Source organism: Plecotus auritus (genome assembly GCF_963455305.1).
Source record: "Plecotus auritus genome assembly, chromosome: 7".
Taxonomy (NCBI): Eukaryota; Metazoa; Chordata; class Mammalia; order Chiroptera; family Vespertilionidae; genus Plecotus; species Plecotus auritus.
In genome coordinates, this window is record NC_137774.1 from 107,968,129 (window position 1) to 107,993,773 (window position 25,645).

Here is a 25,645-nt window from a genome sequence, read left to right on the forward strand (position 1 = left end):
ACTCTACTTCCTAAGACATAAAGTTGATAATAATAGAGCTGTCTTTCAGGTCTATTGTGTGGATCAAATGGGACTACCTATTACGTTCGCTAAAGCTGTTGGGGCAAATTCTGCTGATGCCAGTTCAGGAGAGCGAGCCGATTCTAGAAATCGGCCAACCGTGTGCACAATGCCACACAGGAGCGCAGATTTTTCCCACTAGAGATGGAAGACCAGTCTGGGTTAAGATGGGTCAGATTTTTATTTTTATTTTTTGACAGGTGTTAAAAACGCATAAAAAGACCAACCAGTCCAAGTCTCATTTGAGACTATGGGTGCAGAACCCCGCGCAGTTTGCAGAGTGGGACCAGGAGCACCGCTTTGAGTTTGCAAAAAAAGGTAGTGTTTATTTTGTTCCCGAAAACGGAATTCATGACTACAGGCTGTCGGAAGCGTTCTGCGGGGAGAACACCCGCCTTCTGCCTTAATCGCCCCCAAGTGTCCGGGGCCCGCTTCGCGGCCGGATGCACGGAGCTGACACCTTTCCAGGGCGCCTCCTGTGTATCCTCTCCCCTCGCGTCCCCGTCGCCACCCTGGGCTCCCAGACTCGGGAACACCTTCCTCTCCTCCCTCTCCCGTAAGGTGCCTGCTCCCACGATCGCAGAACGCCCATCTTCCCAGCCCCGGCAAAACCCGGAGAGGTGGACTCCCGCGCCCGGAGCGCCCGGCCTCCACTGGGCATGCTCCGTCGTCAGGCAGGTTCCCGGCGGCGACCCGCTTCGGAGCCTCGCGGATCCTCCAGCGGCAGCGCGTCCTCCTTGCTAGCAGGAGCCGGCGCATGATGGCGGCGGCAGGGAGCGCCAGCGGCGGCAGCAGCGGCGGCGCCGGCAGCAGCAGCAGCGACACGTCCAGCACCGGCGAGGAGGAGCGGATGCGGCGCCTCTTCCAGACGTGCGACGGCGACGGGGACGGATACATTAGCAGGTACTCGGGGAGGTACGCGCCAGCGGCGGGGCGAGACCAGCCTCTTGCGCTGCCCTTGACCCCGCCGCTGCCCTCTCGCTCCAACTTCCAGCAAGTTGCACCGAAGCTCCCGGGAAAAGTTGGCTGCGACCTTGAGAGTGCGTCGCCGGCCCGGGCACTGAGGCCGAGGTGCCGTTTGACTCGCCTTCTGGAGGAGCCAGTTGGTCCAACTTTTCCCAGCCCCGTCTTTGTCTGGGCACGGGGAGACATCTCCGTAGGATGCGAGTCTTCCCCTGAGTCTCAGAGAGCCCCTGTCTGGGCGCGGGGTGGTGGGTGAGGAGTTGGGGCGGGGGACGAGTTCTGGTCGCCTGTCCCGGGTAAGAGGGGCGGATCTGCAGCCTCGGGCAGGATCCTGGGTGTCACGATGCTGTGGCACCAGCAGCGACCTGTCCGGCTGCTCGGTGGACAGCCCCGGGGGCGGACCAAGGTGGGGATGCGCTCTCGGGGACAGAGTTGGACAGGAAAGCAAGCTGTGGAGAACTTGCATGTGCCACAGGGTCTCTACATTCCAAACTTCGGAACCCAGAGTTTGCCACCTGTACTGATTAAACCTATTAGCGTGAGGGGAACCAAGCGCTCAGGCGCAAACTGGAGGATTAAGAGGCGAGTCTGGAATCTAGAGCCTACCCACCTCCGCGCGCTAGCCCGGTGAGCGCCCAGAGGGGTCTCGGGCTCTCCTCACCACCACTCATAACCCTGCCCTGTTTGCTTCCACATCCCCTACAGGGGCGGTGTTGCCGCTTCAAGCCGCAGGGCTTGGCAAATAATTACTTCTGTTCAGATTTACATCACTTGTCAGACACTGATGGTAAAGAAGGCAATCGTAATGTTTCACCGTATGCTTCTGTGAAAGGTTGGAACAGGGTGCTGAAGACCTTTCTAGCCAAAATTTGAATTGCCTTCCAGGAAGGAGGCAGACTAAGTTGTGTATTACACCTGTGTATTACATTTTTGTGTATTACACCCGTGTCTTGGTGATGCTAAAGAGCTCTGAAAATTCCAGGCTGCCTCCTGCTGATTGTCCTTGCCTACGTAAAGAAAAAGAATGGGTTTGTTATTTTATGTCTATTTCTAGTCTGCAGAGGCAAGATTTTTTAAAGGGAAGAAAGGGGGGAAAAATAGATACAGAAGCAAAGAAGCATTGAACAGACTGTCAAACTACAGTGGGAAGGCAGAGGAGGTTTTGGGGGGGAGGAGGGCTGTAAGAGATCAACCGAAGGACTTGTACGCATGCATATAAGCATAACCAATGGATAAAAGACACTGGGGGGGGGGCAGGTAAAGGCATGTACTGGGGGGAAGGGGAGGGTGGGGGGAGGTCAATGGGGGAAAAAAAGAGACATATGTACTACTATTTTTAATACTTCAAACAATTAAAAAAATGTAAAAAAATAAATAAATAAATAAATAAATAAATAAATAAATAAATAAATAAATAAAATAAAATAAAAAAAATAAAAAAAAAAAAAAGAAAAAGAATGGGGAATTAATTTTTTAAAAAAATTCTAAAAGATCTCTGAAACAGGTAATTTGACATGTAAGAATTTAACACTTAAAAAACTTAAATTTACTTTGAACTTTTGACTGGATTATGATCATTTTAGATGAATTTATTAATAAATTTATAAAAAATAATAAATTCAGCTAAAATGATCATAATTCAGCTAGAATAATAAAATCTATTATTTTTCTAAAGCTTCATTGGGAAACATTAAAAAGATATCAGAAAACTTTATGGAGTAATTCTGTTTTGAAATGAAAAAAATATGTGTAACTCTAGTTGACCCCACATAGATTTTTATCTGGAAGTCTGTTCCTGTTTTGGTTCTGGGATAATAATAATAATAATAAAGGTCATATAATTTAGATTTGTCACAGTGGTGTACCTACTTGAAAGATCATTATTATCTCATTTTCAATAATAAAAACAATCTACATTCTTCATGTTAGGAAGCAAAAAGATGTAATTCATGCCCTAACTGGTTTGGCTCGGTGGATAGAGCGTCGGCCTGCGGACTGAAAGGTCCCAGGTTCGATTCTGGTCGAGGGCATGTACCTTGGTTGCGGGCACATCCCCAGTAGGAGGTGTGCAGGAGGCAACTGATCAATGTTTCTCTCTCATCGATGTTTCTAACTCTCTATCCCTGTCTCTTCCTCTCTGTCAAAAAAAAAAAAAAAAAAAAGAAAAGAAAAAAATCAATAAAATGTATTTAAAAAAAAAAGAATGTAATTCACATAAGCAAGAGTGCATATAGAAAACTAGTAGAATTTTCTCCTCCCCTTCTTCTAATCTAGCATGTTAATATGTTGCTTTATCTAATCCAGACTTTCTATACAAATGCTTATATTATTTTGAATGGTGGCTGCATCTACCCTGAAGGATAATTAATTCTGTGAGCATAATTTGAGGCTTTGTGTTGGAGGATAAGGCATTTTGTGTAAGGTGCTGGTGGTAAAGGGGATTTAGAGTAGAAACCTGCTGAGCAAAAGTGGGGGGAAAAACACTGTGTCATTCCCTGAAGCACATAACTTTAATATATCTACTTCAAAGTTGAAAGGTTTACTAGTACGCCCTAAACTTTAGGTAATGAACCCTAAATTTTCACTGTGGGCAGAGTTGCCCTGGAAGTTGTGTGCTGTGACAGGACTCTCATATAGGAGGATTTCAAGGATGTAATGTCATTGAAAGGGAGCACCAAGGAACTTCTCTAGAAGTATGTTTACACAGCAAGTACAGTTTTACCTGGGATATATGTTTATTTGGTTCTAGAGGCCCAGTGCACGACATTCGTGCACTGGGGGATGAGTCCCTCAGCCCAGCCTGTGCCCTCTCACAGTCTGGGACCCCTTGGGGGATGTACGACTGCCGGCATAGGCCCACTCCCTGGTAGTTGCACATCCCTGAGGGCTCCTTTGCTCTCTGTGGAGGCCGCTGCGCTCACCAGCCATGAGCCTGGCTTCTGGCTGAGCAGTGCTCTCTCTGTGGGAGTTCACTGACCACCTGGGGGGCAGCTCCTATATTGAGTGTCTGCCCCCTGGTGGTCAGTGCACGTCATAGCGACCGGTTGTTCTGCCGTTTGGTCAATTTGCATATTAGCCTTTTATTATATAGGATGGCTTGGGGAATGGGGTAAATGAAGATAAGTGGCATTAAACAACTCCCTCTGCAAAGCTGCATCTTTGTGCTAACCCTGTTTAATGACCTTTACTGATCACTTTAGAGTAGGTGTAAAGGTGTGGAATGCTATGAATATTCTCTTTTATTAAATGAGAGTTGCACTTTCTACATTAAAACCTTAAAACCCTCAGGTTCCTCAAAAGATGTCAATCTTTACACTATGGTATACAGCTGTATTGTTTAGGTTTTTAGTTGGTTATATATAATAGAAGCCTAAGCACAATAAAGAAAAAAAAGAGTTGACTTTCTCATCTAGGAATCTGGAGGAGATCCATCCAGGCTGGGACAGTTGTTTCCCTATGGTGTCAATGCTCAACTTCCGTCTATCTTAATGCATCACCAGTCTTCACAGAAAGCATTCATCCTCATGGTTATCTCATAGTTTTCAAATGATTGCTCTATTTCCACTCTCATCTTCAAATTCTGGGGAGGAAGGTATAAAAGGAAGCTGAAATGAGAGTTGCCTATATCATTAAAACAGAGCTTTCCCAAATCCCTTAATTGACTTCTTACTGGTCAAACAACATTACCTTACCATGCCTTCTTCCAATAGAGTTCAAGGAAGCATGTAATTCAGTTGGTCACATTGCCTCCTAAATAAAATCAGAGTTCTGTTACTAAGAGCAGGGAATGATATTGGGTAAGCAAGCATCAATCAAAACATATACTGTAATAAATAACCCACATTCAACTGTGTTGACTCTGGTCCTTTGCCTAGTCCTCATTCTCAAGCAGGAGTGGGTTAGAGATCTTACGTTTGGAGAAAGGATAAGTGAAAGATAGACTGAGTCCCAGAGGCAAATGTCAATGGAGTACCATCTCAGGAAGAGGCAAGTCAAAGATAGGGATTTGAATCATCAATGTTCTCTTGGTCCAACGTTCCCCATCAGACTGACAAAAAAGGCATCTGCTAACTGGAAATTCTGGGAATAGCTGCTTCTGCCAAGGAACTCCCAGCCTGCCAGAGGGACCTAGAATCATCCTCATGGGTATTTAACCTGGAGCAGACACCTGCAGCCTGAGCAGGGCAGGATTTGGTTGCGCAGTGGAACCGCAGCAGGCTCTTCTGGGCATTTCATTAGCTGTACAGGGATGTAACTTCACATTTTATGGTATCGAATTTTTGGACCCTATTTATTTATTTATTTTTAAAATATATTTTTATTGATTTCAGAGAGGAAGGGAGAGGGAGAGAGAGATAGAAACATCAATGAGGAGAGAGAATCATCGATCAGCTGCCTCCTGCACGCCCCCCACTGGGGATTGAGCCTGCAACCCAGGCATGTGCCTTTGGCTGGAACCGAACCTGGGACCCTTCAGTCAGCAGGCCTACACTCTATCCACTGAGCCAAACTGGCTAGGGCTGGACCCTATTTATGATGCTATAGGAGATGGTGGGGTTACTCTATTTGCTAAAATTAACTTCCCTCTGGTATTTTAAAGCTCTGGTTCTTTTTAAAGTATTCTTTTTTTTTTTTTAAATATATTTTATTGATTTTTTTACAGAGAGGAAGGGAGAGGGATAGAAAGTCAGAAACATCTATGAGAGAGAAACATTGATCAGCTGCCTCCTGCACACCTCCCACTGGGGATGTGCCCGCAACCAAGGTACATGCCCTCGACTGGAATCGAACCTGGGACCTTTCAGTCCGCAGGCCGACGCTCTATCCACTGAGCCAAACCAGTCAGGGCTAAAGCTCTGGTTCTTTACCCTTCAGTTTAAGAAACTATCTTGAACATCTTGACAAATATCTAAAACCAACACTTATATTTATATCTAGTTCCCAAGCCTCAGCTCAATGTTAGAGTTTCCATAACCACTGTGTCAAAGTGGGTTTGCTCTACCCCACCATTATTCTCCATTATACTGCCAGTGGCTTTCTTCCCAGGCACTCTTTACAACTTGTAATTGCATTTCTATTTACTACTTTATTTACCTGTTTATTGTCATTCTCCCACTAGATGTAGCCTTCATGAGGACAGGAATCATGTCTGTTTTATTAAAACAGTACATTCAGTATCTAGCACAGTATTTGCCATCTAGCAATAAATTAGTAAACTCTAATGAATAATTTACCAAAATAAAGAGTAGTATATTCATGGATATGGAAAAATCTTTTAAACATCTTTTAAGAATATGTTGAAAATTTGGAAAATATAGAAATGTACAAAAATAAAATAAAAATTATCCATTATCCCATAATCAAGAAATGTCATTTGTTTTTCTGGTGATCTATCTGCACAATATCATTCCTCTAGTACATTAGAAATGATTGGACAAAAAGAAAGCCATCTCGTGCTTATGTATAGGAAGACTTAATATTGTTTTGATGGCAATACTCTCAAAAATTGTTCTACAGATTCAATACAGCTTTTCTCAAAATCCCAGCTGCCATTTTTTGTAGAAATTCACAATCTGATCCTAAAATTCATATGGAAATCGAAGGGACCCAAACTAGTAAAAACAATCTTGAAAATATTTGAAGAATGAAGTTGAAGGATTCACACTTCCCAATTTCAAAACTTACTACAAAGCAACAGTAATTAAGACAGCGAAGCACTGGCAAAGATAGGTATATAGATCCATGAAATTGAACTGAGAGTCCAGAAACAAACCCATGTGTTTATGGTGAATCAATTTTCAACAGAGTGCCAAGACAAGAGTGTCAGAATCAAGGGTGAAATGAGGAAGGAATAGACAATTTGACAAATGGTACTGGGACAACTGGATAGACACATATAAAAGAATGAAGTTGAACACGTTCCTCACATACAAAAATGTGTATTCCTCACATTCTTCCTATATAAAAATTAACTCAAAATGGATAAAAATGTAGATGGAAGAGCTAAATCTTTGTCACTTTAGATTTGGCAGTGGATTCTTATATATGACATCAAAACAGAGGCTATAAAAGAAAAAATAGGTAAACTGGGTCTCATCAAAAAAAATTTAAACTTGTACTTTAAAAGAAATTATCTAAATAGTAAAAGAATGGGAGAAAATATTTGCAAATCATATATTTGGTAAGAGACTTGTATCTAGATTATATAAGTCAATAGAAAGATAAGTAACCCAGTTAATTTTTTTTATATAACTCAAGTGCAACTTTATTTTACTTTTCTGTTGCCTCTCTAAAAATGTGCTCCGCAGGCGATTTACTCATGTAGGCCCGAAACTTGCCCAATTGGAAAAAAACAAACACCTTTTGTCATTCTCATTTGGTAGCTTCATGGTCTTTGGAGCTGGGCTGCAGGGAAACCCTACCTAGCATCCTCTGACTAGTTGTTGTTTCCTAGTCTCTGGGCTCAGTAGCAAAAAGAAATGAATATACAGAGTCCTCACCTGATAGAAACTGTTGCAGAATGCTTTGCCCTTTCTGGGACCAGAGGCTGACAATGCCAGCTCTTCTCTGATAAGCATTTTCACAGTGGTTAAGCATTCCCAACCCCCCACCCCCCAAAAAAAGGTTTCTTCTGCTGCAACTTGATAAGTAACCCAATTTAAAAAGGACAAAGGATCTGAAAAGAGTTTAACATATTGGATATTAGGAAAATACAAATCAAAACTATCATGAGACAGCACTTTACATCCAGTAAGATAGCTATAATAAAAAGTTAGATAATAACAAGTGTTGACAAGGATGTGGAGAAATCAGAACCCTCTTATATTCCTAGTAGAAATGTGAAACGGTGCAGCCACTTTAGAAAATAGCCTAGCAGTTTCTCATCAACTTAAACACAGAATTACCATTATGACCCAGCAATTCTACTCCTAGGTATATATGCAAAAGAATTGAAGCATATGTCCTCACACAAACTTGTACATGAATGTTCATGGCAGCATTATTCATAATAGTCAAAAGATGTAAACAACCCAAATGTCTATTAACTGATGAATGAATAAACAGGATGTGGTATATCTACATAATGGAATATTAAGCAGTCATAAAAATGAATTACTAAAGCCACATGGATGAACTTTGAAAGCATTATGCTAAGTGAAAAGAGCCAATAACAAAGTAGCACATATTATATGATTTCATTTATATGAAATGTCTAGAATATATAAATTATGGAGATAATAAAAGTAGATTAGTGGTTGCTTAGGACTGGCAGTAATGGGGTGAGGGGATGGGGTATGAAGGATGGTAGTTAAAGAATAGGAGATTTATTTTTGAGATGAGGACAATCTTTCAAAATTCATTGTAGTGATAGTTGCACAACTCTATGAATATACTAAAAACCATTGGATTGTACACCTTACATGGCTGAATTTTATGGCATATGGGTTATAACTCAAAGCTGTCACACACAGAAAAAGATTGGAAGATGTGTTTGTAATTATAACATTCCATTATTTATTTATTTAAATATTCTCCTGTTATTGGACATTTAGGTTGTTTTCAATAATGTGCTTTTGGAATTGCATTAAGTCTAATATTTCATAGATTGTGTTTTGGTGGCACATCCAAGAAGACTTTGCCTAAACCAAGGTCACAAAGATTTACTCTTCTAAGAGTTTTATAGTTTTTGTTCTTACATTTAGGTCTATGACACATTTGAGTTAAATTTTTGTGAATGGTGTAAAGAAGGGGTCCAAGTTTATTCTTTCGCATGTAGATATTCAGTTGTCCCAGCAACACTGTTGAAAAGATTATTATTTTTCCATTTTCTTGACACTCTTGTCAAAAATCAATTGACCATAAATATGAGAGTTTATTTCTGAACTTTCAATTATTTTCCATTGATATATATGCCAATTCTTATAGCAGTACCACACTGTCTTGATTATTATTGCCTTGTTGGAAGTTTTAAAATTAGGAAATATGAATCTTCTGATTTTGTTCTTTTTTTTTAAGATTGTTTGGCTATTCTTAGACCCTTGAGTTCCCATACAACTTCTAAGATAAGCTTGTCAATTTCTTCAAAACAAGCAAATGAGATTTTGGATAGAGATTGTATTGAATCTATAGAGCAGTTTGTTCACATGTATTTTTAGTGGTTGTATTTTTCAGGGTGTTTTTGTTTCTCCCCTAGCCCATATCTTTATTTACAATCTTTTTACTTTGAGTCAGCATATTAGTGGATGTCCAAAGTTATAATGGCATATGTTTATAGAAGCTTTAGAGTTTACAATTAGTCCATACATTATCTCATGCAATGCTTGCAACAGGAATTAATATCTATATTTTAAGCCAAGAAGTCAAAATAAGAGTCTCTAAGGGAAAGGATAACTCTGTGGCCCTTGTGTGAGGATCTTTCCACCATACATGCTTCCAAGCTAACACAGAAACCATTTTTTTCAAAAGCCTTAAAGTTCTTTACTGTTTAGTTTACTCAAGGTCTATAGTGCGCATGAATTTTGATTTTGTAACTGGCTTCTTAACATCAATGGGATTGGTATTTAAATTATTGGTACAGAAGGTGAGGCATTTGCATTCTAAATGAAGTCTCAGCTGGGGAGACGGTCTGTTGTTCAGTAAATTGAAAATCTCTTTAAGTGTTAGTCCCAGAATAGAAACCATATGACAAGAAAGGGTATTTCCTTTGAGAACAGTTAATTGTCAGCTTCTCATTGTCATTTCAAAATATCAGTTTAAATATGTAAATGAGTAATTACTAAATTCATGACATTGATTATTGATGACTCTAAATGATGAAAGGAAAAGTGTTGGGTAAGCAGAAGGACTGTCTGGACCATTGTTCAAACATTTGGATCCCTGTTACCTAACAGAGTAAAAATGTAAATGGAACAAATTTCTGGATTGACCAATAACCATTAATGTTTTTGTCTTCTATGACAATTGTTGGCTGAGTTTAAGTGTAGCCCTTAGTGGAATATTTAGTCATGAAACTGCTTCTTATATAATTCTAGATAGATGAACTTTGTGTTGTTGTTTTTAAACATTTACATCAATGATGTATAAGATACTTGAAAACACAGCTTAAACTTGATGTTGGTGTTAACTGGGCATCTTATTAGACATTATGGTAAGTGCTGTTGATTAAGACACCTACTGCCTATTGTTTAAAAGTTCAGCATGTACAAATTTGAGGTAGAGATGAAGGAAGTAGATTGGAGTAAGGAGGGCATTTTTGTAAAAATGTGGCTACATTTCCTTTAAATGTCAGAAATTTTTACTTACTTACAAAAATTCAGAATTTCTTTCTGAGAAATAACAAACCTAATAGAATATTCTTCATTAGAAGTTAGAGCTTTTAGGCAAGGGTTTTACTTCGATAATTTTATGTATTCTAGAATCTTAACCTGAACATATTTTATAATAAACAGGATAAAAATCACTGAGAGAATATAATTTGGGAAAGTATTCACTCTTGTAAAAATGTGTTGACAGTATTCTATTTATTATAAGCAAAGGGTGGAGTCAAGGTTGGTCATCTCCCTTCCCCTTCTTGATTTTCTAAATTCCTTCATCTCTAACCAGAATTATTCTCCCAGTGTCTAATCTGTGGGCCTGCCCCATCCAGGCCACTCTCCATGGACATCAAAGTCATTTTTCTCTAACACAAAACTGAGCAAGCCATTCTTTTTAAAACCCTTCAACAGTTGCCTGTGTTTTACATGTAAATTCAGACTCCTTCTGGGGCATTTAATTTAGGGTCCCTACCCATCTGCACAGACTCTACCCCTCTCCAGCATCGTTTCTCACACTTCATCCTCCAGCCTGCCCTGCTGTACTAAACCTCAGTGCTTTGCCTTCTGTAAGTGCCCCTCCTCTCTCTTGTCTTCCTGGTAAGTGCCTTCTCATTTTTCTAGACTTAGTTCTCATGCAGCTCTTTCTGGAGAGTGTAGGAGTGTCTCAGTACCTTACACGCACTGGGAGGCCAGCACTGCTCACATTTGATACTCTGTTTACATTCCTTTCTCCCCACACTCAAGGCAGAGACTATATTCTTCTTGTCTCTTGTCTCCATAACCCTCAGTGCCCAACCTATAGGTAATAGACACTTACTAAATATTGATCAAATAAATAAACTTGTTCATTATGTAATGGTAATTTAAAATACTTTAGAAGTTTTAGAAAAACTATTTATCAGGTTTTGGCCAACTTATAAGAAGCTGAGGAATTTATATTTGAAGATATGTATCATGTACATTTTACATCTAAAATACCAATGTGACGGGTGTTGAGTGCCCCTGCTATTAGCTAGTCATATGAATTTAGGCAAAAGTCACACAAACCTCTCTATAAGATTCTTCTTTTGAATAACTTGAATCACTTTTTTAGGACTGAAAGATTTTGGTTTTATGGACAGAATTTTGATGGTAGCATATTCTATGGGAAGGCATGATGTTTAAATTAGTCTCTACTGGGCAACTCTTTGGTGTTTGTTTATGAACTAACCCTGTTGAGTTCATAATATCTATCCAGTAATCTTCAATACTATCTAGTTAGTAGTATTTTCCAGTAGCCTTCAATACTATCTAGTTAGTTAGTAGTATTTTCCAGTAGCCTTCAATACTATCTAGTTAGCATACTATCTAGTTAGTAGCCTTCAATACTATCTGGTTAGTAGTATTTTCCAGTAGTTTCCAATACTATCTAGTTAGTAGTATTTTCAAAAGCACGGTTAGGTTTTTTTGTCAGTTATGAGATGAAATTAACTTAAAAACTACTCTTAATTTTATATCCTAGTTGTTACTAAAAAGTTGATGGGCAGTTGCCCACAAGGTTCTATCATAACTCTTTCACGGTATATAAAGATTTAGAAAAAGAAGATTTTCAAAATAATATTTTACAGTCTACTTTTTTTAGGCTATTTCTCTGTGGTCCCTGAGTATTCACAGTAAACTAACAGATTAAAGTAATAATAAAATAAAATAAGCCAATTTACCCAATCCTAACTTGTATTATAGTCATTGCCATTTAACTTCTTTCCTCTACCAGCTTATAAGCTTTATGAATATAACAATTTTTTGCAGGTGGCAAATGTTTTTCCAAATTTTTTTGCTTTAATTTTACATTTGTTTTTGATATCTTTCACAAAAATATGTTTTAAATTTGTATGTAGCCACATCTATCACTTTTCTCCTTTTACTGTTACACATGTTAATAAGACTCTATTGAACTCAATAGATAAACATTGACATTATTTCCTTTTAACTATCTTTTAAGTTCATTTTCTAATTAAATATCTAATCTTTTTGGAATTTATGTGTATATGATTTACATGATAGGAAACATTATTTCCCCCCAAATGATTCATCAGTTGTCCTAATCCCATTTAATAAATCCATCCTTTCCCTACTGATCTGAAAGTACATACTTTATTGTATGCTAACTTTAAATATGTGTATAGAAATGCATCTGTTTATAGATCCTAAATTTTTAAAAATAAATCTTTATTGTTCAGATTATTACAGATGTTCCTCTTTTTCCCCCCATAGCTCCCCTCCACCCGATCCCCCCCCCCCCATGTCCTTACCCCCTACCACTGTCCTCATCCATAGGTGTAAGATTTTTGCCCTATCTCTTCCCGCACCCTTCACACCCACTTCCCCCCCGAGAATTGTCAGTCCACTCCCTTTCTATGCCCCCAATTCTATTATATTCACCAGTTTATTCTGTTCATCAGATTTTTTATTCACTTGATTTTTAGATTCACTTGTTGATACATATGTATTTGTTGTCACTTTGTTGTTTATAATTTTTATCTTTACCTTTTTCTTCTTCTTCCTCTTCTTAAAGAATACCTTTCAGCATTTCATAAATTCTGGTTTGGTGGTGATGAACTCCTTTAGCTTTTTCTTGTCTGTGAAGCTCTTTATCTGACCTTCAATTCTAAATGATAGCTTTGCTGGGTAGAGTAATCTTGATTGTAGGTTTTTGCTGTTCATCACTTTGAATATTTCTTGCCACTCCCTTCTGGCCTGCATAGTTTCTGTTGAGAAATCAGCTGACAGTCATGTGAGTACTCCCTTGTAGGTAACTAACTGTTTTTCTCTTGCTGCTTTCAAGGTTCTCTCTTTGTCTTTTGCCCTTGGCATTTTAATTATGATGTGTCTTGGTGTGGTCCTCTTTGGATTACTCTTATTTGGGGTTCTCTTTGCTTCCTGAACTTGTAAGTCTATTTCTTTCACCAGGTAGGGGAAGTTTTCTGTCATTATTTCTTCTAATAGGTTTTCAATATTTTGCTCTCTCTTCTTCTGGCACCCCCATAATTCGGACGTTGTTACGCTTGAAGTTGTCCCAGAGGCTCCTTACACTATCTTCATATTTTTGGATTCTTTTTCTTTTTTCTTTTTATTTTTCTGGTTGGGTGTTTTTTGCTTCCTCATATTTCAAATCTTTGGTTTGATTCTTGGAGTCCTCTAGTCTATTGTTGAATTTCTGTATATTATTCTTTATTTCAGTCAGTGTATGCTTAATTTCTGACTGGTCCTTTTCCATTTTTTTTTGTTGTTTGCATTCTCATTGAGATCTTTGAAGGTCTCACTAAGTTTCTCAGCGGTTTCTAGAAGATTCTTGAGTAACCTTATAACTGTGGTTTTAAACTCTATATCCAGTAGTTTGCTTTCCTCCATTTCTTTCATTCATGACATGTTTCTTTGTCTCCGCATTTTGGCTACTTCCCTGTGTGGATGGAGTCGCTTTGTGTGGTAGGTGACCTATAGGGCCCAGTGGCTCAGCCTCCCCAATCACCTGAGGTGGACACTCTTGGTGCACCCCTTTGTGGGCTGTGTGCACAGTCTTGTTGTAGTTAAGCCTTGATTGCTATTGCTACACTGGGAGGAATTGACCTCCAGGCCAATTGGCTGTGAGGACCCGCTGTGTCTATAATAGAAGAACTGCTGTGCTGGAGACACCCTTATGGGGCAGGACTTGCTTCAGTGAGGCTTTGGTGCTCACTGAGTCTGCCTCTTGAGTATGTCACTTATGGATGTGAGGAGTTGAAATCTGGTATCGTCTCACATTGACCACTAGGTATGCTGGCTCCTCGATCTCCAAGGAGGTGCAAGTCAGCTACTGCCTGAGGCTACCCAGCAGGAGTTACAGTGAGATCTGCAGATTTCTCCTCTTTGTTTGGGGTTTGGAAGTTTTGGAGCTGTCTGACCCAGCTGCAGTTTGTTAGGTTAAGCTGCAAAAGGGCAGGCCATTCATATGCAAAAGCCGCTGCGCACAGCTTGGGTGGGTTTGTAAACTGGGCGGGGGGGGGGGGGGGGGGAAGGGGGGCGGGGTCTCAGGGAATCACCAGGGTGTAGCAAACAGCGATGGCTGCCAGTCAGCCATCTCTGTGTCTCTGCATCCCATGCCCCAGCGCAGTAAACAATGATTCTTGTGAGCACCTCTGCAAGAAAGCCACCCTCACTTTCTGACTTGATGCCAGGCAGTCCAGCTTCTCCCCGTAGGAGTCTGGGTCCCCAGAGTCTCGCCGGAAACTGGAGTTCAGAGCACTCGGGAGCTTGTATCTCCTTCCTGATTGAAAAAAAGAACAGCGCACCCAGTCGCCAGCCCGATTCGCGCGCCTCCGTACCTCTGCTTTTCCGCGCCTCTGCACGTCCTACCTGGTCTCAATGTGCCTTTTTTTTCCCTTCTAGTTGTAGAACTTCTACTCAGCCAGCTTTCCCGTGGTTCTGGGTGATAGACGTTTTGTCTTTTAGTTGTAGTTTTGGTGTGGTTGTGAGAGGCAGCACGTACAGGTGTTTACCTATGCCGCCATCTTGGTTTTCCTCCTAAATTTTTTTTTTTATCGATCTATCACTTCTTGTATTATTAATACTATTGTTACTTTATATTAGGGTTAAATATTTCATATGAATTTGCTTCCCTCATTGTCTCTTCTTAACCACAAAAGCCCATCTTGGCTATTTTCAGGCATTTTTTTTCTCCTGAAAGAACTTTAGAAATTCCATTGAATTTTAATTGGAATTGTGATACATTTCTAAATTAATATAGAAAGAATTGATATCTCTTCAAGGCAGTTTTTTTTTTCCCAAGAGGGATTGTATATTTCTACATTTATTCAAGTCTTTTTTTTTTTGTTACAGTGATTTTCCTTGTGTTTATGCTTTATTTTTTGTTTTGTTTTGTTTTATCTTTTTCTCCAAGTTTTCTTGCTATCATGAAAAGAGCTTTTTTTAAAAAAACCTCTTGTTTATAATTCATAGAATTCATTTATTGTATATATTAGATTATTTATTATATTTGTTCAAATATTTTATTTTTAAGACATTTATTGAATGCTTATTATACAGTAAATAGACTCTCTTCTAAGCACTGATAATATAGCAGTGAACAAAATCAACCAAATTCTTTGCTCTCAAGACATTCTTTGGAGGAGGGTGGTGTGAGATACATTGTTAAGCACAAAAACAAAATATGATCTGTCAGATGGTGAGACAGCAAATAAAGCAGGGAGTGGAATAGTGAGTGCAGGTGTGACAGGTTAATTTTAATATTAAATAGGATAGTTATGAGAGAGCTTACTGAGAAAATAATTTTTTTAAATTTCTTTATTGATTAAGGTGTTACATATGAGAAAATAATTTTTGTGCAAACACCTGAAGAGTTCAGGAGCAACCATTTATTCATATGGAGGAACAGGTTTCTGACTGAAGGAACAACAAAAGCAAAAGTCATGAGGCAGAAGCAGGTGAATTCAAAGTATAAGGAGATCACTGTGCCTGGAGTGAGAAAGGGAAGAGAAGCAGATGAAGTAGGAGGGGGCAGATTTTATGATCTCGTAGATTATCGCAAGGACTTTGGCTTTTAGCCTGAGTGAGAGGTTTCTGCTTGATTCTGTCAGTATTTACTCTATTTTCTTCTCAGAAACTCAATTCTGGCATGTGTCACTCAGATCAATCCAAACTATCACTCCATTCAAACAGTGCTTAAGTCACTAGTGACCTCTTTGTCATTTAATGAAAGGGGTATTTTCAGTCCTCGCCTGTATTGCCACTCAGCAATCCATTGTGTTGACCATTGCCTACCTCTCACAGCCTCCTATTTCCCTGGCTCCTGTGATTGCACAGTCTTCTTGATTTTCTCCCACCTGGCTGGCTCCTTTTTTTTTTTATCTCACTTGCAGGTTCATCTCTTCTACCTAGCTATTGGGTGTCAGAATTTCTCAAGGCATCAACTTTTGCCCATTCCTCCTTTAACCCTATACATTCTTTCTAGGCATTTATGTTTTTGCTTCAGTTATCTTTGTAGATGCCAGTGACTCCCACAGTAAGTGTCCAGCTCAGACTTCTCTTCTGAGCCTCAGGCCTGCATAACCAATTAATTCAATTGCCTATAAACCTTCTTCCATCAGATATTTCTAAAACATCTTGAACTACACAAGTCCAATATTGGAATAATCTTCTCTCACCACAACATGTAATCTTATAGTCTTGCTGTATCAATGAATGTGACCACTGTACACCCACTTACACAAGCCATGAGAAATCTTGGCCTCATCCTTGACACCCCCTTTTCCATCGATTCCCATGTTGGTTTCATTGCCGAGTCCTATTATCTTGCCTAATAAATCTCTCTCAAATCTGCCTACTTTTTTTCATCTCTTTTCTACCACTACAAATACTCCTAACTGACACTCTTGTGAGACTCCTCTGGCCCTCCTCAAGTCCAGTCTTCCACTCCAGCCAGAGAGATCTTTCTGAAATGCTAATCTGCTCATATTGTCCCTGCTTAAAACCCTCCAGGTGAGTCAAAATCCTTAACTTGGCCAACAAAGGCCCTGCATGGTTTCACCTCCTCCTTCCTCTCCTGACTCATTTGATTTTCACTCCTTCTGGATCTCTGTCCACTAATCCCTCTAGCCTTCTTTCAGTTTCATTCTCCAATGTGTTCTGCTGTCCCCATCCAATTCCCATGCAACTGGATATCTCCAGCTGTTCTCAAACTGCTGACTTTTCCAACCTTCTTTGGCCCTCCCACCTTCCTGGCCTTCAGAGCATTTATCTGAGTTTGTAATGACATGTTCATTTGTGGGAATTTCTTTATTAATGTCTTTCTGGTCCACTCAACCATGAGCTCCGTGAGAACAGAGATTATGTGGGTTTTTGAAATTCTTTGTTTTTAAAAAATTTTTTAATTACAGTTTATATTCAATGACTATTTTATTCACCATTAGTTCAGCAGGCTTAGCACAGTAACCTGGTACATTGTAGGTAGTTAGTAAATATTTGTGAACGGAATCAATGAAGTCCTTTTGCTTCTTAGAATTAAACCAATTAAATACAATTAAAAAGTTGTATTTTTGCATAATTGGGACACAGGTATATTTATTTTCATGTGCATAAACAATTAATTTCCATAAACATAAGAAGTACCCTTTCTGAGATATTTCGAGGTTTTTCTAGAATTGCTAGAGAAGAAATTGCTGTTGGGTTTTTCTCAATTTATCAAGATCTGATATAACTGCCCTCTGTCCTTGGTGCATGTCTCCTGGACTGAGGATTGAGTAATGCACAGGTTCTTGGCTTATGGCTATTCAACATTGTGCATGACATTTCCAGATGTGTTAAAGCTGTCGTTTTGACTGGGGTGAAGTCCATTTTCTGGAAGCCTCAGGAAAATATTGCAGCCTGAGGTGCTATTTTCTGGTGATTCTGTCGAACACTGTCTTGGCGACTGTGAAATAGGCAGCCAGGAAAACCCAAATCTGTGGGCAAATTTGAGATCAGAGCTATGAGGTGGTTTTTTGTGTTTTTTTTTTAAATATATTTTTATTGATTTCAGAGAGGGAGAGGAAGAGAGGTATCGAAACACCAATGATGAGAGGGAATCATTGATTGGTTGCCTCCTGCATGCCCCCCACTGGGGACTGAGCCCACAACCCGGGCATGTGCCCTTGACTGGAATCGAACCCAGGACCCTTGAGTCCACAGGCCGACACTCTATACACTGAGCCAAACCAGCTAGGGCCCTATGAGGTGTTTTAAAAGGATTCAAGACCCAGAAGAGACAGTAGAAAGTTGGTGAGTGGTTGTTCAGTTGAAGTTTTATCACCACAGGAACAGTTCCAAAAGGTCAGAGGCCCAGGTCTGTGGATGGTCTGAAGCTGCTTTAAAGTATTTTGACCTGACTTGCCAAGTCAAGCAAGAAAGTACCAATTTTTAAATCTTGTTTATTTCCCTCAGTTTCTAATGTGTTACATGGGCATTAACAGGTAAGGTTGTCAGGCATATTGGTTAAACCTTTTTACTTTACCATCAGACTGCCTTTCATTTCTTTCTATTTATTTATTTAATGACTAGTAGCCCTGGGCATGAATCCGTGTGCCAGTAGCTCTCTGCAGGGCCTGGCTGCTCCACGCCCGCTGCCCAGAGGCCCATCCACACTGCCTGCTCTCAGCAGCAGCCCTCCCCCACCCCCGCCACCTCAGGGCTGAGGGACTCTGGCGGGGCTGAGAGGACTGGGCACCACCATCTTGTGGCTATGGGCCATCTTTGTGACAGAGTGACAGTTAATTTGCATATTACCCTTTTATTAGATAGGATTTGGGAGAGAGAGAAAGAGAGAGAAACACATTGATTTGTTGTTCCACTTATTTATGCATTCATTGGTTGCTCCCTGACCAGGGATCAAACCTGCAACCTTGACATATCATGACAATACTCTAACCAACCTAGCTACCTGGCCAGGGCTGCCTTTCATTTCTAGCAGTGTTTTTAATTTCACCACTAATGTGTAACAATTTTTGTTTATTTAGTAGTAGGCCCTCTATTTAGTAAGTTGTCACTCTTGCTTATCTTTGCTGCCTGATAGCTCATGGCTTCTTGTGGTCCTTCCTGAATTAATGCTACTTTTGCAGCAGAGGATTCCTCTGGGCGTTCTAGTGTAATCTGTAGCTTCCAGAACAGTTGTTGCTTTAAGCATCTTTGGGTATTTTTTAATTGTGCAAAGTGCCCATCCTTTAATACCTATTCTAATTATTTATTATATGTCTCTAAGAGCTGTGACATAGGGAATGGATTCTGGAGTACTAATCCCAACTTCACTACATACTTGCTGTGTGACCTTAGGCCAGATCTTAATACTTTAATATCTTGGTTTACTCATCTGTGAAATGGGGGTATAAAAGTATCTGTCTACTATACTACTAGAAATGGGGTTGTTCTGAGGAGAAGATTAGTTACTATTTCAAGGTTTTTTTTAAAGAGTGCTCAGTTTGTAGTAATTACTATGAGTGTGTCTTAAATAGTAACACTATATACTAGTAGGTCCATAAACTTCACAAATTTCAATGTGCATTGAAATAACTTAGGGATTTTTTAAATTGCAGATTCTGACTCTGCAGTTCGGGTATCAAACCTGAGGCTCTGTATTTCTTATAAGCTATCAGGTGTTGCGGAAACTGCAAGTCCACAGACCACACTTGGAGAGCAGCCTCCAAATATCAGGCAGCAAACTACATCTATCTCCAAAATTCTGCTCTGGCATGACAGGCTGCATTTAGAAGAAGCCGGGGCTTTAAAGTGATCCACTCTCTGCAGCTCTACTGGCACAATGCACACAATGTATAGCACAGGACTGTTAGATCAGCACAATTAGTCCAATTAACATCTGTCACCACACAGAGTTACAGATTTTTGTTTTCTTGTAATGAGAACATTAAAGATTTACTCTCTTAGCAAATTTCAAATATGCAATACAATATTATTAACAGTAGTTGCCATGCTGTACATTAAATCTCCATGACTGCCTTGACTCATTTTGCCCACCCTCCATCCCCCACCTTTGGCAACCAGCAATCTCTTCTCTGTGTCTATGAGCTTAGTGTTTTCTTAGTTTAGTTTTTTTTTTTTTTTTAGATTCCACATAAAAGTGAGATCATATGGTATAAGTCTTTATCTGACTCATTTCACTTAGCATAATGCCCTCAAGGTCCATCTATGTTGTCAAAAATGGCAAGCTTTCATTCTTGCCATTTATATATCAAATTTTCTTTATCCATTTATCTAGTGATGGATATTTAGGTTGTTCCTATATCTTGGCTATTGTGAATAATGCTGTAATGAACATGGGGGTACAGATATCTTTTTGAGATAGTGTTTTCATTTTCTGTGAATAAATACCCAGAAGTGGAATTGTGGGTTATATGGTAGTTCTATTTATAATTTTTTGAGCAACCTTCATATTATTTTTCATAGTGACTCCACCAATTTACATTTCTAACTGTGCACAGGGTTCCCTTTTCTCCATATTTTTTCCAACACTTGTCATTTCTTGTCTTTTTTATAATTGCCATTCTAATGATGTATCATATCTCTTTGTGGTTTTGATTTGAATTTCCCTAATGATTAGTGATGCTGAGCATCTTTTCATATAGCTGTTGCCCATTTGTATGTCTTTAGAAAAATGTCTATTCAGATCCTCCACCCATTTTTTAATGGATTGTTTGGGGGTTTTGTTACTTTTAAGTTGTATGAGTTCTTTATATATTTTGGATATTATTCCCTTATCAAATATATGATTTGCAATATTTTCTCCCATTCAGTAAGTTGCCTTTTCATTTTGTTGATTCTTTCCTTTGCTCTGCAGAAGCTTTTTAGTTTGATGTAGTCCCATTTGTTTATTTTTGCTTCTGTTGCTTTCTGATGTCAAATCCAAAAAATTATTGCAAGACCAATGTCAAGGAGCTTACTGCCTATGTTTTCTTCTAGGAGTTTTATGGTTTCAGGTCTTACATTTAAGTCTTAAATCCATTTTGCATTAATTTTTGTATATGGTGTAAGATAGTGGTCCAATTTCATTCTTTTGCATGTGGCTATCCAGTTTTCCACAAGGCCATTTATTGAAGAGACTGTCCTTTCCCCACTGTATATTTTTGGTTCCTTTATCATAAATTAATTGACGATATATGCATGAATTTATTTCTGGGCTCTCTATTTTATTCCATTGATTTATGTTTCTGTTTTTATACCAGTACCATACTGTTTGATTACTATAGCTTTCTAATATAGTTTGAAATCAGGGAGCATAATGTCTTTAGTGTCTTTCATAGTCCCATACAAGTTTTGAAATTATTTGTTCTCTTTTTGTGAAAAATGCCGTTGGAATTTTGATGAAGATTGCATTGAATCTATAGATTGATTTGGATAATATGGACATTTTAACAATATTAATTTTCCCAATCCATGAGCATGGAATATCTTTCTATTTATTTGTATCTTATTCAATTTTTTTCATTATTGTCTTATAGTTTTCAACTCGTTGGTTAAATTTATTCATAAGTATTTTGTTCTTTTTGGTTCCATTGTAAATGAAATTGTTTTCTTGCTTTCTCTTTCTGGTTGTTTATTATAAGTGTATAGAAATGCAACAAATTTCTGTATATTGGTTTTGTATCCTTTCCCATAGCTTTTAATGGGGAGAAACCATAATCCTTATTGTTGGAAATTAGTTCTCTTTCAACTGGGTGTGAGGTACTGACACAGTATGTGTGTTGTGTGTTTCAGGGGAAAGAGAAGGAAAAGAGGAGGGAATGCTGATGAGGAAATTATATTAATCCAAATATTAGTTGGATAAAAGAACAAATGGTCACATTCAAATAGAGACTTTCTGTGCCTCTTCCACTGAAGTATCAGGACTGACAAGATGCCTCAGAGGATTTGTCAGATGCCTCAGGCTTGACTCTCTTTCCTGCCCACACAGGTTGTCAGGATTTCTAGTGAAAAGAGGGTTCTTTTCATATATGATATACTAAAAGTTCACCTGTAGCAATAAAGAAGAGTTAGAAATAACTACAAATTCTTGGGAGGTGTTTTTTTCCAACATTTTTTAATGGTTTATTTATAAAACTATATCTGTTTTCAAGCAAGGGACTCTTAGGCAGCCTATTTATTCTCTAGTGCTTCAGTTACTTTTCTTTTTTCTGAGCTTTCCTGAATATCATGTGAATGGAACCAATGTTTATAAATCAGTTCCCCACCCTAGGATGTAACTATACCGCAGAATACAGCTAAGGTGTGGGTGCGCATGTGGGTCCACGCGTGTGTTTTCCATAGTGATTCTGCGTGTGTGTTTTCCCATCCAGTTCTATTTGAAACATTGGTCTGTCCTCCACTTTCAAAATAGTAATCACCTTGGGTTAAAGTCGGAAAGTTTAGCAGCGACACAGGTTTCTGAGGTAGCGGGACTGCTCCTCCACCCCAACCTGTCAGTTAATAACAGCATGTTTATAGCTGAGATAAGATTCTTTGAACATAGAATTCTGACTTTTTTTTCCCCCAACAGTTTTATTTTTCTGGGGCCTACACACACACACACACACACACACACTTACACTCACATACACTGAACCCTCAGCCCTGGTGCTGGATCTTTGAGCTTGCCCAAACCTTTTTTTTTTTTTTTTTACATATATTTTTATTGATTTCATAGAGAAAAATAGAAACATCAGTGATGAGAGAGAATCACTGATTGGCTGCCTCCTGCACACCCCACACTGGGGATTGAGCCTGCAACCCAGGCATGTGCCCTGACTGAGAATCAATGCTCAACCACTGAGCCACACCAGCTAGGCGCCCAAATCTACTTGAGCAAGCCATCTGGGAGAGGCTGGTATCTGGCAATTTTGGGATATTTGTTCTCAGGATGAAGGTCCATTAATCAATAACTCTCCCACAAAGTCAGTTCCACTTAGCTGATGTGAAAACCTTTTCATCCTTCTGAACCTTTGATCTAGGTCAGTGGTTGGCAAACTCATTAGTCAACAGAGCGGCAAACCAAGGCTCGCAAGCCGCATGTGGCTCGCAAGCCGCAGTTTGCCGACCACTGGTCTAGGTGAGTTGAAGATCCTTCCAGTCAATTCATGTGCTGGAAGCCTCTGAAAATGCAATCTTATTAAACAAACCAGGCTGCTGTGGGTTTTGCCATTATCTGCAAATAAGCACACCAGATACTTGCTGGTCAGGGCCTGGGGCACTCTTTCTTTGTGTAACCCCTCAAGCCTCCTTTTCTAATTCCTCCTAATTGGCTTAGCAACTCAGGTCCAGGAATAGCCTGAGGTCTTGTTATGCTGACCTACACAAGCAACACACACCAGCAAGTATGTCCTGGTCTCACACACCATTATGTTTTTTTACCCAACGTGCCTGTGAAAGAGCCCTCCTTCATTTATACCTCAAATTATATCATTTTTATATCTTGGAATCAATATGACTTAGTCCCCTCCCCAATTCACAGGGCACTTAATTTCCCCTGGTGTGATCTCCTGGGTCCCATCCACGATGTTGACATTCAAAGCCATTACAACCCAGCCTGTGCAACACATCCACAAATATCTTAGCTGTAGCCAACCTTGGGGTACTGTGCCAGGGGTTAAGATTGAGATTCATATTTAAGCTGAGTGGCAGGTTAATTTTTAATTTATCATTGTAATTATTATTCATTAATTTATGTATGTCACATATATTATTTTGTGTATATTGAATATGACATCATTTAACCTTTTTCATTTTAAGAGTAGAGTTCTGGAGTCAGACATTAAATTCTAGTTTATTAGCTGTATGATTTGGAGCGAGTTACTTAATCTTTCTGTGCCCCTTTTCTTCATTTCTAAACTGCGTAAGGATAATTGTGCAGGTCTATACTCTTTTATTTGCATTTCTGAAATCCCAAAAGCTCTAAAACTCACAGCTTTTTCATAAGGTTGCTGCAAACTCAATAGGAAGCAAAACTTGACCTGAACAGACCAGAGTCTATTTATGGTCTTTATTCTACTTAGTGTGATTATTCACGTGTTATTAGTTATGTGTAATTGTTGGTGATTGTATGTGTATGATTTATCAGTGTTGCCCCAAATTCCTTTTGGAATGTTATATATATTCTCTAAAACATCATATCACCTTTCTAAAATACAAAGATTTCTGAAATTCAAACCATATCTAACACCAGGAAATCTGGAAAAGGGCCTTCAAACCTGTACTTTCCACTTCAGAGAAGTGCTATGAGGATTGAAGGTGGTAATCTATTGCAAGTGCCTCTCATGTACAATCATCCTAGGTATACAAGGGGGAATAGGACCCCTGAGGATACCAAAATCTGAGGATGCTCAAGACCCTTGCATAAAACTAGAGGCCCAGTGCATGAATTTGTGCATGGGTGGGGTCCCTAGGCCTGGCCAGCGATTAGAGCCAATCGAGGCCTGCCGACTGGGGGGAGTAACAAGGGGAGGGACCGTGGGAGGTTGGCCAGCTGCAGGAGGTTGGCTGTGGGAGTGCACTGACTACCAGGGGGCAGTTCCTGCATTGAGCGTCTGCCCCCTGGTGGTCAGTGCACATCATAGCTACTGGTTGACCGGTCATTCGGTCATTCTGGTTGTTCAGGCGTAATGGTCGCTTAGGCTTTTATATATATAGATGACATAGTATTTGCATACAGCCTATGCAGATCCTCCAATATACTTTAAATCATCTCTAGATTACTTAGAATACCTAATACAATGTAAATTTTATTCAAATAGTTGTTATATTATTGTTTAGGAAGTAATGACAAGTTTGTATGCATTCAGTACAGATGCAACCCATCTTAGAGTAGTACACGTCAGCATCAACAACAACAAAACTTCTCTGAATATTTTTAATCCCCTGTTGGTTGAATCTGCAGACGCAGAACCTGCAGATATGGAGGGCTGATTATAAACTCTTGGTTGTTACAGACCCCTGAAATATGACCTCATTCATTTAATAGTATTTATTGAATTCCTACCATGTGCCAAACTGAGTGGAGAATGATGGTGGTGGGAAGGCAAGCCAAAAGAGCCCTAGTCTAGTAAATGATAGACATGCAGGGTGAGGAAAGCTGGTGAGAGGGCAGGTAGCCTTGTAGGCATGGCTTCCCAAAGAGGAACCTGGAGTCTGCTGGCATGGGGTACCAGCTGAGCCCAGTGATATGCATGCAAACAGGTTTTCCAAGTAGAAGATAAAGGATGCAAGAGAGTGGGAAAGCTGTGCTTTCGGGGACTGTAAGAAGTCATGTAGGGAAGGAGGAGGCAGAAAGCGGGGGAGGCGGGGAACCTGATCAGCCCTGATCGCTGGCCAAGCCTAGGGACCCCACCTGTGCACAAATTTCGTGCCCCAGGCCTCTAGTAAAATTATATAGGTTTCAGGTATATAGTTCTATAATACAGCAGCTGTGTATTGTATTGTGTGTTCACCACTAGGGGATTCTTTATAGAATACTCTTTATTATATATTTATTACTTTAATAATTTTTAAATTAATCCCTACATCCTTGCCCCAGGGATCTCTTCTGTGACCTTCTCCTTGTTATCCCATCCAGTCTAGTTGTGGGGACACAGAAAGCAACTGAAAGGCAGCTATAAAGTCCCTTATAAACCAGGCCTGCTTTCACAGAGGCCGGTATACATTTATGATGTTTCAAAACCAGGAAGGGAATCATCATACCTGCTGAGCAAGGTGGGAGAGTCGCAGCCTCTGCTACCTGGTGACTGCTTGTGATGCACTAGTGATGACAATGGCATTACACA

At 39.6% G+C, this 25,645-nt stretch overlaps 1 protein-coding gene across 1 annotated transcript in view; it reads left to right on the plus strand.

The window, feature by feature from the left end:
* Positions 1-817: 817 nt before the first annotated feature.
* Positions 818-25,645, plus strand: part of MCC (MCC regulator of WNT signaling pathway) — a gene marked incomplete at its 5' end in the record, with an annotated part of 397,198 nt that continues 372,370 nt past the window's right edge. The window contains one exon of the mRNA XM_080682125.1: positions 818-963. Coding sequence (XP_080538251.1) covers positions 818-963 — 146 coding nt within the window. The remainder of the gene's footprint in view (positions 964-25,645) is intronic.